Source organism: Ctenocephalides felis, unplaced genomic scaffold (genome assembly GCF_003426905.1).
Source record: "Ctenocephalides felis isolate EL2017-DRISC unplaced genomic scaffold, ASM342690v1 CF-g0.4_SCAFFOLD_01170, whole genome shotgun sequence".
Taxonomy (NCBI): domain Eukaryota; kingdom Metazoa; phylum Arthropoda; class Insecta; order Siphonaptera; family Pulicidae; genus Ctenocephalides; species Ctenocephalides felis.
In genome coordinates, this window is record NW_020537324.1 from 59,473,660 (window position 1) to 59,488,898 (window position 15,239).

The 15,239-nt window shown below is 28.1% G+C and overlaps 1 protein-coding gene across 1 annotated transcript in view; it reads right to left on the bottom strand.

Annotated features, from left to right (window-relative positions):
* Positions 1–1,784: 1,784 nt before the first annotated feature.
* The window catches only part of LOC113368327 (F-box/LRR-repeat protein 16), a 67,550-nt gene continuing 54,095 nt past the window's right edge, over positions 1,785–15,239 (bottom strand). Inside the window, exons 4-6 of the mRNA XM_026609878.1 lie at positions 11,875–12,070; positions 3,980–4,128; positions 1,785–2,245 (exon numbers count right to left, since the gene is read on the bottom strand). Coding sequence (XP_026465663.1) covers positions 2,097–2,245; positions 3,980–4,128; positions 11,875–12,070 — 494 coding nt within the window. The 3' untranslated portion in view covers positions 1,785–2,096. The remainder of the gene's footprint in view (positions 2,246–3,979; positions 4,129–11,874; positions 12,071–15,239) is intronic.

Below are 15,239 nucleotides of genomic sequence, written 5' to 3' on the forward strand. Positions count from 1 at the left end.
CTATAATCTTATAAATAAAATCATAAATAACAACTCAAGATGGTAGAATGAGATTCGCCAAGTCAATAACACGTTTTTAAGTACCCATAACTAAGGGACCGATTCTGCCGCATTACAGACAAATGTTATGGCAAGGTCATGTTACGCACCAACTTCCATACATTATGCTACTGAATCAGACTGAATACTGTCAAAATGTCATGTATTTGCTGTGCATGTAGACGTTTTACACATAAACTACAACGTCACTCGTATGTTATGAACCTGAGTCAGAAAGACCCTGTTATCTAACATCGTTTCTTTGATATTATGTGGTTTCTGGGTTATGTTTTCTTTCTAACAACCTGAGAAATTCGCCTGACTGCACAGCAACCACATGGCTTGTGTCAATATTTAGAACGAATTTGTATGGAAAACCAATGTATTGGTAACATTGGTATGTTATGCTGCAGAATCGGTCCCTAAATCACTGATGTTTTCATGATGTCACGCTAGATTGGTACATCCAGGATTGTTTAAATATGATTAGGTCTTTCTTGAATATAAATAATCGGTCCAAAGTAGACAAATATAAACAATGTTTAAAAGTTGTTAAAAGCATTTTTCCAATTAAGTGATCATTATTATCCTAAAGTCCACTAATTATAAGTACTCCATTTAGTTTGGATGCATACATTCCATGCGCAGCCATACTTTATTAAAAACGTGTATATTGACCATATTTTCAGAAAAAAATTGATATATTCATACAATTAAAATAAATTTAGTTTGTCGTTAATTTACAAAAAGAAACATTTGCCAACTTCATTACTTTTGGGCTATAAAATGAAGCCTTTTTTTTAAAAAAAACATTACATTTCAAACTAACTTGTTTTAGTATTGAGATCATAGACCTTATACTACGTGGACTGCTAGTCGAGCGCAAAATAAGTGCACAAATATGCAAGGGCCCGTGAAGTCACTTGCTGAGCGAACGTTGCCGACAATCGCGGACTTTACCGGTCGATTAAATATCATATGTCATATGTTTTATTTTAATAATATAATGGCAATTGTGATGACTGATAATTTTGTAAGAAATGATATCAATAATATTAATCATAATAGTTAATGTTATTTAAAAATTATCTGTGAGAGTTTTATTTCAATAATATATTGGCAATGGCAATTATGATGGCTGATTATTTCATGAGAAATGATATTAATAATATTTACCCTGTGAAATAAATGTAGTCCAGTAATTATAGTAAGTTCACCTCAGAATTTGAAACTCCCAGCTGTAAGTCAGTAAATTCTTGTATGTTGACACCCTAAAGTTGTCTCAAAGCCTACATATGGTATTGACACCCTATTATAGGTTGAGTGTAGGTTTTGAGACAACTTTGAGGTGTCAATATACAAGTATTGACAGACTTACAGCTGAGTATCTCAAAATCCGAGATTATTACCTAATTTAAGCTTAAATGACTGGACTAATGTACATCAAATCGAATCAACCTGTTAAAATCGGTTTATATATTATAAGATCTATGTTAGGCACGTATGACATATGACATTTAATCAATCGGGAGAGTCCGCGATTGTCGGCAACGTTCGCTCAGCAAGTGACGTCACAGTCCCTTCTATGTTTGTGCACTTTATACAACGGAAAACATATGAGGACTAGCAGTCCATGTACTGTAATATCTATGATTCAGATATTAGCCAAATGCAATGCAGCATTCAAGGACATAGTCTTATATAAATTCAATTATATCATCCAATTAAAAATATTTTCTTCCTCATAAACAACATGGATACGACCTTTAAAAATATGCCCGACTTCTATAATATTTTTCTTCATTATTTTCTTATTATTTTAACGCTTCACAGCGCAAGGTTATGACAATTCTTTCTTAGCCATCTCGGATTTATATTTTATACACACCTAGAAAATACATCCATATATCACAATTTACGAATGAGCTCTCAATTTATTGCGCTTCTCTGATAAAAGTTGCAAAACGTACGTATATTTTTATAAGCGCCTTTTATTGCTCATTTGTCGTTTTTTATTTGTTTGCTAGAAAAGTATTAACCAGTTTATTGATTTTGATTTATTCTATGACCATACATCGTGGAAGATGTTCTCGTAGGTATTCAAAAAGTTCTGCTGATGCCCCTGGACAATTTGTCAGTTCTAATTCTTGTAGGTGTCGTAATTGTATCAGGCTTGACAGTCCACTGGATGTTAATAATGGACATCCTGAAAAAGTATTATTGATATTAAATTACTGATAATTTTAGTTATATTAATTTTATGAAAATTACTTATTTTGATGACAATTTTTGACAAGATTTGATACATTTCAATTTTAGTACCCGGAGAGATCCTTCAAAGGATAAAGCATTTGAAGTAGAAAAATAGATAAAAAGAATGGTATACTTTATTATATATAGTGAAAGAAACTATATATGAAAAATATACAATGCAAACTTCAATTCATCCAATGAAGTAATGTTAAATAAATAATATCGATGATAGTCGTTTTATATAAAATGTATTATCTTAAAACAATAGATATAATTTGTGAAACAAGCGTCTGATAAAAATAATTCGAATATAAACTTTTAACTTCCCGACGTAAGTTTTTTTTTTGTTTAATTTAAAAAATACTTCAAATTTCGGTAAAATGAGTAGCGCTTTTAAGATGTGAATCAAAATTTGACCTAATGCCGACGTTTTCTCAAAAAACGGCTGGATCGATTTCAAAAATAAAAAAGTCATTCGATGAACACACACATTGATTAATCTTTATGACGATTGGCCGAATTTTTCTTTAGAATTTTTCGAGACAATTTTTTGCCCACGTTTTCATGAAAAACTGTGACCTGATTTGGAAAATTCATAAATTATTCAAAAGATATAATTTAGGTAATTTGCTATTTCTGCTAATTAAAAAGGATAATTCTTTGTAATTGATTGTTAAAAACTTGTTTTAGCTGTTTTAATGAAACCTTGTATGGCTATAGAGTTTTCGGTCTTAATCTTAATGATCATTCTAAAATATTAGGGGCCTAAGACATATGCTTTAATAATAAATATTAAGAATTATTAAATCAAGAATATTATGTACTTAAACTACCAAACTACTAAGTCATATATTTAACAGAAGTCGATAATTATTTTAGAGGAAAAACTCACTTTTTTGGTATGATACTCGCACTTAAATATGAGTTAAATATAAGCGTTAATATACTGTACAACATAAATATAAGTTTATTAGGAACATAAAATGAATCCTTTCATAAAGTAAAAAAATATTTCATCTATTTTAGATTCTAAAAATATGATTTATTCAAGTGTGGATCGTTAACTGTAATCAGTAGCTACCGACAAATCACAAAACGTGTATTAATCGGCATAGCTCTGCAACGACTCGATATACCTATAAATTATTTATAAATTAATATATTGATAGCTTATTAATTAAGTCGATTATTTGCACGTGTCATATTAAGGAAAAATGTGGCTTACATCTAGTTATTTTTTTTTATTTTCATGTCCTTATGAGAGATAATAGTACTTATAAGAGATTCTCATTTAGAAGTTTCACTGTGCTCTAATCAGCTATCACTCGTAACTCTCAGGGGGCGTCACGTGAGGTTTTTAGGGGAAAGGGGGTTTTGTCAAAAAATTACAAAATATCACTTGGGGGAGGGAGCGATATAGTAAGATATCACGTGTATTTATTTTTTACGTGATTTTAAAAAAAAAATCTATTTTCAAAAAAAGTCAAATTTCACCATTTTTTATCATAAAATACAGGAGATGTTCGGTAGGAGAGGGGGGGGTAATTTTGAATATCACCACGTATCACCATGAAGGAGGGGGGGTCCAAAAATCTTTAAAAAACAGATCACGTGATTAATGGACGCCCCCTTATATATATTTTTACTATGATCGTATAAATATAATTTTGGTGCATTTGCTACTAACCTGCCAGTGACAAAACTTGAAGGTTGCGCATACTGCAAAGATGCTGCAGGCCAAAATCTCTCAGTTGCGAACACCAGCGCAGAAATAATGCAGATAACGATAACATAGTTGACACGTATCCAACTCCTATGTCCGTCACATGTATGCACCTGCAAGTAATATGAACCGTCTTAAAATTAAGATGAATTCATTCCAATAAATTGATTATTTAGAGTCATATTTAATTATTACTCATAAATAAATAATTTGTAATAATTTCTTATTATAAATTGATATATATAAAACGTTTAAATAGACATCGAAGGAAATTTACGATCACTCTAGGCACAATAAGCAAATGACAAATCGCGGACAAAGCTCGTTGGAAAAAAACCTTTTTTTATGTAAATATGTATGCAATGAAGTATTTTAAAAAGGTACATAGTAACTACATGTATGTACGAGTATACACATATTAAATGAAAATAAAAACTACACAAAATCGACGTAAATGTTTATTGTGAGGCAGCGTACATTAAACATGTACAAGCCCATTGTGTAAGTAATCTGTGATTTTTATTGGATTTTGTTTTTACATTAAACGTTCACCTATAAAAGACATAGTTGATATCAAATTATAATTTTCAATATTAATCTGAACAAATCATGATAATGATCCATTTCTAGTCAATATAGGGTATATTGACTAGAAATGGATCATATAAGCGACATTTGTAAGACATTACATCTGTTATGACTATTTTTAGTTATTCTTATTAGTGTTTCTTACATATCTTTCAACATATGTTAGTTACATTTAATTTTAATTAAATTTTTTGAATAATAATTAATTGTGTTAGGTTTCTGTGGTTTTGTGATGTGTGACGATCTGTGTGTTTTATTCATTAAAGACGCTAACTGTTACTTGAAAAACATTATCAATTTTTTTAAACATATCTTGGTTTTTCTTTTTATTAGCTGGATAAATGTCTGTCAAGACTTTTTTGTTTATAACTATTTGTTTATATTTTGTTTATACTTATGAATGTCAAAGCGCCAATATTTTGAATTAAAATCACAGCTAGATCTTTTAGTCTCTTTGACGATAAAATAAATATTACAATCTAAACATGGGAAAACTCTGTCGTGGAAATCAGATTTAATTTCATATTTTCTATTTTTTTCACTTGATGGCTATAGTCAATAATGTTTATATAAATTTTTGTATATATTTTGAACATGGCATTGAGAATAAATGCAATCTGGACTGGAAAGCTCGTTATATTAATTAAAGTACTCTCTACCTTACTTAGCATTTATTTAATAATTGGATTGGTGCCTGAAAAGTTATTGAATAACTTCATCTGACAAACCAAATGTATATGATATATATATATATATATATATATATATATATATATGTATATATATATATATATATATGTATGTTTGTATTTATTAGGGTGGTCCTTAATATGTATATTTTCGAATTTCTTTGCTCCCAGGGTCTCAAATGCTTCCAAATTGATAAAACAAAATATCTGAAAGTTTTAGATCTTAATATTAAATTTAAAATTGTCCAAACTCCAACCAAAGTTTCTTATGAAAATAACGTGGGTAAAATTCCAATATTTTTAGAATTTCATAACATAGGGACAAATGAATCAAAATTTTGAGAATAACATTGTATTTGCTAATTTTGATCATAAATAAAAAAATTGCAACAAAAATTTGATATATTTTATAAAATAGTATTTAATTAGGAATAAGAACTAAGAAACTTTGGTTGGAGTGCGGACTATCTCAAAGTTAATATTAAGAGCTAAAACTTTGAGAACAATATTTTTATCAATTTGGAAGCATTTGAGTTCCTAGGAGCAAAGAAAACATCCTTATTAAGGATCACCCTAGTATATATGTGTATATATGTGTATAGCTACATACATACATAAGTTTAACAAGTTTTTTTTATTTTTTCAGATCTAAGAAATGTTCGTTGACAGATGAATTTCTTCAAATATGTTCTTCTTTGGTAAGTTTTCTATATTAATAATTTAGATTGTAAAAATACAAATAAACATCGTATCAATACATATTATTGGCGTATGGCTATGTCTATAAAGCATATTGTAAAAGCTCCATTCATTTGATTCAATCAAAATTTAAATAATAACTTATATGAAAATAAGAAATAACATTTTTCTAACAGATGGGATTGTATCCTAGAGAGAGTGTTCTAATTTACCTTCCCCAATGTAAATCCTTGAAATAAGTTTAATTAAAACAGAGCATAACAATAAGAGTCAATAAAAATTCTTCTAACGATACAGATCTGAGCAAAAGATCACGACTTGCACAAACAATATTAATTGCGACACGGTAATTAACTTCTTCGTGTTTACAAAAAGACGTAAAAGTATGAAGATGTTATTATCCTGCTAATTGTATTTGCTAATTAAAATCGTCCAAGTGCGTCAGAACACAATTTTGTTGTTTATTAACACGTTTTTAATTTTTAAGAGCATGCTAACAAAATGTTTCCTTCGATACACATCAAAATCTAATTAATTACAGTAATAAAAATCTGACTATATGCATATTTGCTACATGAATATTGAGATGCAATAAATTTGCACGAAGCTTATAAGAATTAAATGAAATATTTGATTCTGAGAAATATGCCATTAAGGTTAATACTTAAATAATAAATATATATGAATTTATATGCAATAATCATGCAATAATACAATTTGGTCACAAATACAATTATAATTTTTTTTTGATAACTTCTGATAAGTGATTTTTTAAAAAAAAGATATATTTTATTCACGTTTTCGAAAATTTCAAATACTTTTGCAAATCTGCCACTTCACCCAATTTTTTGAAATCACTCGAAACATTGTTTCGAAGTTACTTTTTGTACTATTTTTATTTTTTTTACTATTATTATTTTTTGTAATAAAAAATTATGATTTTTTTATATCTGATAATATTCAAAGTTATCAAAAGAAAATAATAATTGCTTGTAAACAAATTTTGTAGAAGATTTTCCGATGGTATTGATTTTAAAGTAATATATTAGTATATATATCTTAATGAAGTAATTCATTATACTAGCGGTGCATGGCATCGTGCCTCAAGACAAATTGCTGAAACTTTCCGTACCAAAAGTTAAATTTTTTTAAAAAGATTCAATTTTTATTTTAGAGCTTTGTTTTGAACTTTTGGAAACTTTGAACTTCTTTTCAAAGCAATCGCGATACGTTAGCTACGATAAGATATGTAGAAAATTTTATTTTCGATTTTTTTGCGATTACTATAGCTTACCCTACGGGAAGTTAATAAATGAATAAGTAAATATTTCCTATCAAAATAGAAAGACTTTCATTGTGATGTTAATTTTTCTAAACTTTGAAAAGTTTAGGTATTGTACGTTAGTTCAAAGGACCAAAAGTTTCAAGTTATTAGTTTAAATTGTTGAAGCATTTATTTAGAATTAATATTCAATAAAAATTTAAACTCGTTTGTATTACTGATTGAATCCTCAGTTGGATAGATATATGAATATTATCAAAATGCACGTTATAAGAATTTCTATATAAATATAATTGTCCGATGTGAAAATTAATTGTAATGTTACAAATCGAATGATTTATGATCCATTTTAATCTATTGGCTTGTCAGAAATATTGTATAGATATTAAAAAACTAATTAATGTATCTCTTCATGCTTAAGTTTTGCAGTTTTACCAAGATCATTGATAGGTTTCAAAAACATTAAACAAACCTTCAGGAATAAGTTTCAGAATATTTTAACAATTATTAAATTTATATTTAATATTTTATCCACAATGATGAAAACTTTATATGCTATTAGAGCGTTTTTCATTAAATTTTGAGGTAAATTATTATGCGCTTATAGCTATCTTAATTAAATTAAAAGCATATTCTATTTCGAAAGTTAAATTAGATAAAATTAATAATCCAGGAAATCTCATTATCTACATTTAAACTCTCATGAGCTGATTCTTGATGGATCTGTTAGAAATTTGTGGAAAATTTCATACAGTTATTTATTATTATAGCGATATCATACACGCACGTGTACAAACAAATGACATTTATCTTAAATCCTCTTATTTGCTAAATTTGTTTTACATCAATTAAATTATAATTAACGGAAAATGTATGCTATATTTAGAATTCTATTTAAAATTGTGCTAAATATAGCATTAATTAAATATTTGCATGAACTCTTCATAATGTAATATAATGGCCTGATGTGAAGATTATGAAAATACATGCTCCAAAATATAATTAGAGTTTTGAGAACATCAAATCTGATTAGATAATTTTAGTAATAATTTAACACAGCTTATATTTAATGTTTGCAGTATTTAATTGGTGATTATTTCAAAACAACATGTATTAGATGTAAATTAACATTTGCGTAAAAGTGAAATGGAACATGTAGCCGTTGTACATATATTTACTTTCTACAAATTGATGTTCTTAAAAAAATTTTAAATGGTTCATATTTGTTTAAATACTTCAAGCAATTACATCGTTTGGTAAAGTCTTCATTTCTTATAGTCAACTTAATATGAAATAGGATATTTTCCAAAATAGGTTCCTAGCTAATTATTTTCATTCTATTATATTTTATATAATTTTTTTTTCCTGTACAGTAGTCGAAAGGGGGCGTCCAATAACCTGGTGAGGTTTTTAGGGGGTGCGTTTGGCAAAAAATCACGAAATTAATCTAAAACAAATTTTAAAAAAATCATAAATTTTCAAAAATCAAAAGTAGTTTGCCAATTTTCGTTCTGGTGATTTTTCACTCAAAGATGAAAAATGCTCGGGTCGTCCAGTTGAAGTTCATTACAAAAGAATTGTCTGATTTTATTCTTACCACCCGAACCGAACGATAAATTCTGATGTTGACAACTTTTTTTATTATTATTTTTTATTTCATATAGTAAGTACAACTGTCTGAGTAATATTTTTGATTAATACAAAACAAAATGAGATATCAGTCCGATGATTCTAATATTATTATTGTTAAGCAGTAATTCATCTTGAAAACGGTTAAACTAAAATAAGCTCAATCCACGTAATCTTATAAACTAATCAAATTAATTGAACAATTGAACAGGATTTTTTATCTCACTATATTTTTGGCCATTCAGTAAGAATTATTGGGGCTTGATTGGAATGTTTTTCTACGTCCACCATATATTTTTGACCTTCTGATTACTTTTTGTTTCGATCTTTACAAAAGTCCAAAAAAATGTTAAACAATTTGGTACCAAATTGTACTTATTTCAGTTTTTTGCCTATAAAACAAAATTCTATGAAAGTTATTGAATAAAAATCATGGACAATGCATCATAGAATAGCTAGTCTTCAATTTTTTAACAAAAATCCGCGCTTAGTTAATTGCTAACCTGATAATTAATCTTTTATTTTGGCAACTAATTAAGTTCAGTGTCGGTTTTTCCATTCATAAAAACCGACATCCAAAATATTTATTTAAAAAATTCAAAGCATTTACTTTTATGGCATCATTTTGTATAGTCGGTTCAAAAATGTGCTAAACACTAACTCCACAAATGGTTATTAATTCTCAAAATAAAGTTCTATTTTAGGCAAATTGCTCATCAGTCGATAATTTAGCCCAAGTTTCGTTATTATCTGTAAGTAATCTGATTAGTTGGATATGTGTTAATGCGTTTTTGTGCTGAGGCACGTAGATTTAGGTAATTTATACTGCAAACAAATATAACGAAAAAGTGGTATGCAAAGAATTATTTACTCGTACAAAATTAATCTCCAGTAAAACGGTGTTAAAAATGACACATCCGGCTCTAAAGATATACGAAAAAGCTTATAATAATATTTACGTACAACGCTTCTAATTCAAAATATTCTTGATTTTAAAATATGTATTTATGGACTTATGATAATGAATTTGTGATAAATAAATATCGATTAGCATTTCATGCAAAGGATACTTTTTGCAAAATGCTGCAGTGTAACAATTTCGACAAACTCTTATTGTTAAAGGCTTACTGACAAATTGGCTTGGCGTTTTGTTTTTTAATGATATTTAATCATTTAATGATATTAATAATGATTATGTTTTTACTCATCTTTGATTCATTAACTACCAGTAACAATCTTTTAATTCAGGAAGACCTATAATAACATGCTTATTAAGGTAAATGCAACGATTTACAAAAACCATTTTGTTCATATTGCCAACAAAATAGCATGTAGGGTAAGGTCATACGAAAAATCTAATTTTTAAGAAGGCAGTTTACAAATAAACTATTTTGTCCTGTTTGGGACATCAGCACATGAAGCCAACATTGTCCTCTTCTTTTTATCGGTAGATCTTATGGTCTGTTTTTAGAAGTAATTAGAGTAGAAGTCAAAAACCAATCACCTTTGACATGTTTCTTATTTCTTGTTTCTTGGCTTCGAATGAGCTGCCATGTAGTTCTTGTGGACTAGTACTATGTTATTTTGTTTTTTGTATGAATATGTCATTTTGTCATAAAGTGATAAAAAATAGAAAAACTAATAGGGTGCATGGCATAGTGCCTTAAGGCAAATTTCTGTAACTTTCCGTACCGCAATTAAAAATCTTGATACGTGACTCAAAAAAATTTACACGAAATGTGTATACATTATTAACATCTCTATAAAATATTCGATAATTTGATGTACATATGTCCAATAAACATTTTTGACCGACAAATGACATTTTTTTAACTTGTTTTTATTGAGAGTCCATAACGGCTTCCCAAAAATGTAATCAGTTCTTCATCTTGTCAATACAAGTACATTTTTTTAAATTATCAAAATCGGACGCTCCGTTCTCTTAAAAACTGAGTTACCGATTTTGACACTTTTTGTCCCGTATCTTCGGAGTGGCTAGACCTGCCTTCGCCAAAAACCAATCAGCACGTCTCCTTATCAATACGAATCGAATATTTTTTGAATTATTCAAATCGGTTGATCGGTGTTCCCGAAATCGTCGACGAAAATTTGTATCCGCACACACACACATACATTCATTTTTTCTAAGGTGAGCCATAATATTCAGAAACGTTTGAAACGCAAAGATATATAAAAAAAATCATTTTCGATTTTTTGCGATTACTATAACTTACCCTACGGGAAGTTAATAAATAACTACCAATAACAATGAATAAGTCACAAAAAAAACATGACAAAACAACCTTTAAAACAAACTTTTGAAATCGCGATACATGTTTGAACTGATGGCTCCATCAAGAATGGGACAATGACGCGCAACATCTGACAGGATTGTGGTTTTGGATTTCTTCATGTTACACAGTCGCGGAAACGTTACTAAAATTATTTATTTTTTGAATAAGGCACCTCTGTCATTTCGGCCATATATACTATTTGGTCCTTATTTCCCCTTTTAGTTCTTTTTTTCGTATCGTTGACTCCTATTTCCTATTATTAACTCATGAAAAACTGAATTGTTTTAATTTGGTTTATATATTTCTTTTACTATGAAAAAGTTGTTTAAACTTTCATGTTTTACTTTAAATTTATAATGCAATAGTAATCGGGGTCAGTCTTACTGTTAATTATTACTCGAATTTCTACATGCAATTTGCATCAAATTGTATCCATCACATTAGAGCCAATAATCCATTTTGAAGGTAGAAGAATTAACATATTTCCCTGCTATCGCATTACGAATTTATATGTGCAATTGTACTAAAACGTTATGTATTCAGCATATTAAATACATTACAATTCCAAACTAAGTTCGCGTTATATTATTCATTACGAGCAGTCAAACTACCAAAATTGTTCCCACTGGCCATGCAGAAACCGAGAAGCGTTTATCATTCAATTCAGGTGAATTTTACCTGTCCAGTGTTAATTCCTCTAGATGGTTCAGATCACAGGCAATATATTCCAGGGCCGCATCGGTTATTCTAGGGCACCATGATAAGTCTAAGGCTCTAAGTTTTTGAAGATTCTCTGCTATTAGCTCCACTCCATCGTCCGTTACTTTACTGCACCCGGATAGGGATAACACTGTCAGATTTGGTAGAGAGTGAACTGTAAAATTGAAAGTTAAATAAATAATTTTACTATGAACTTCATGCGGTGTGAGTTATATAAATTGTGAAAAAATCGTAGTTTTTTCTGAGACCTTTACATTTCAATAAGGTCCTAATCCTTTTGACATACTTTAGGTACCCTATATATTGATATAGTAAATATAATTCGATAGGTACATTTACGTTTGGGGGCGTCCATTAATCGCGTGATTGATTTTTTAAAGATTTTTGGACCCCCTCCTCCTTCTTGGTGATACGTGATGATATTCAAAATTTTATTGTATTTTTAGTTACGAGAAAAACTTGTAAAATATTTGTTTTTTTTTAAATGTTTGAATTTAAAAAAAAAATCTGGTAAAAAATAAATACATGTTATATCTTACTATACTCTTGATGTGATATTTCGTGATTTTTTGTAAACCCCCCGCCAAATCTAGTAATCTGACCTGGTAATTCTTCTGCATGATACTTAAAATCTTATAGTTTTTGTAGAGCAGTATTTTGCCAACATATTTTCAAATATTTAAATTGAAAACATGGTTGCAGATTTCCCAGGGAAATGAGGAGAAAATATGTTTGCAAATTACTGCTGACTTATACCAAAAAAAAAAATCAATAGAATATTTAATTGAAACCCAATGGTCATTTGAAGTGAAAAGAGTCAGTAAACGATAGAAATCATGAGATTTTGATTAATATGCTCAAGAATTACACTCAATCAAAGATTTTGTTATTTCGTTAAAAAAATTTCAATTCTTTGCCATTTGTTCCTAAATTTTGACTTTAGATTCGTGTTCAGAGGTAAAAACTATATTGGAAAACATATGCTGCACACCCAATATAGCCAACTTTTTATTTTGTGGACCTGTGTTATCAGATATTCCATTTTTTATATTTTTTGAAAATTGTGTTTGATAAATATGAATTGTACAGTTGATTTCAAAATAATTTTATATATATATATATATATATATATATATATATATAACTAGTACCGTAGTAACTTTTTTGTATCCTCGGTACATGATACATGCCTCGGTACTAGCAAAGTACAGAAGTCGTGGCAGAAATTACATAATTCTACTTACATTATTGTTCAATAAAACTATCATTTTTCTGTTTACATCATACAAAAAAATTATATAAAAAATGCATAGTGTTGACAAGTTAGTTGTATAAATGTTAGTGCCAATCTCTAGTGCTGTGTACACTTCTCTATATGTAACCAACCAACGTAATATCTACTGATGATGACATTAAATTGAATGTCGAAACGTTTGGAAATAAAGATTATTTTATAAATCTTTGGCTTTTCTTTGTTTGATGTATCGCCCTCAAGAACTCACTCATATATATATATATATATATATATATATATATAACTCTCGTTAGATTCCGCTTAACATACAAAACAATATAATACTACCACGTCTTTATTATTTTGCATATCATAATTTATGATTAATTAATATCAGCATAGTCATAAATACAAGATAGCGTTAATAATAAAATAACACTTTGGTAAACCTCAAATATTTTATGTAGTTTTTTAATTAGTAATAACGTGTTAAACTCTCTACTTAATGTTTAATCTGGAACAAAATATCATCCTTGAGATGAAAACTTTCACTTATTTTGCAAATTAAACACCATAAGTAAAGATGATGATGTTTGAAATAAAGACATTTTTGGTAGAGCTCCTTATAATATATATATATATATATATATATATATATATATATATATATATATATATCATAAAAACAGCCCTATCGATTCCAGGACAACGACCTAAAATTTATGACTTTTGGTGCTTTTCACAAGACAACGTTTTACGGGCATGAATAAGATTGAATATGTGAATAAAATTATTTTTACAGAAATATTTGCGTATTTCACTCCAAATCGTTGAACTTATTTAATTTTATTATTATGATATTAATAGTTAAGTATAACATAAACACTTAAAATGTTTACAATTGCATATAACAAAATAAATGATATAAAATATAATAAAAATTATACATTATGGACCACAATTTATGAAAATTATCATTAAATTCACCAGCAAGGTTATTTAATGTTCCACATCAATAATATTATAGAATTATAGATCATTAGTAATCATTAACGTGATTTTAATCCTTTTCAACTCATTTAAATACTAGTTCTAGTAGGTAAATAAATTACAAGGGCACTTTTGGAAATCAGTTAGGGAATAATTAAAATATTATGTTGAGAAATATTTAAAATATGATTGCCCTCAAAAATTGATCTTGGACTAGAACCATAGTAATAAAAGTTAAAAGTGCCGAAGCGCTTATTGCATTTTTTTATTGTTAAAAGTATTAAACATTGCAATAACTACACCATTTTCAGTACAATAATTCCGAATCAGAATTTATTACACAATTTGCTTATTTGAAAAAAGATTCTAGGATCATTATAACGACCCATTATATTTTTCAAGCATCTGATATTGCAGACGTGGAGAATTGTTGAAATTTTCCATGCCAATTTAGATTTCCAGTTCAATTCAATTTATTATTTTCTTCAAAAGAATACTGAATATGGTTTTGACGTATACTTTGATACTAATTCTCTAATACGACCTCTAGTCTATTTAAATAAATTGATTCATAGCGAAAAACTCAATAATTGCTCGCCGACGCATGTCGATTTTGATGGAATGGTAAAATATATAGCGAATAACGAATAGATTTAAAAGAAGAGTCAAATGATATTAAAAAAAGAGTTTATTCGAGTATAAGTTTGAGAAAATCATTTTTTATAGATTTTTATGTATTGTTCACTTTTGGTAATTTTTGGTCAAAAGGTATTGATTAACCAAAAGTAAGTCAAATTTTATTTTAATATTTCAGATCCCTCAAATTGTGCATTTTTTATACATGTTTTATATTTAAATTTATTCTTCACAATATTTTAGTCTCAAATTTAATTACTATATTGTTTCATTAGTTTTAATAAAAGGAAAACTTCATTTTCAAAATAAATAGAAAAAAAACTTATCTCAATTCTCGTAGATTAAATCGATTATTTGTATATATTGAGTAACGTCATGCAACTTGTCTTATTTTCTTGTCAACTGATTAAACTTTTTTCCAAAAACAAAAGTTTCAATATGTTTTATTGTTGCTATTTTTGAT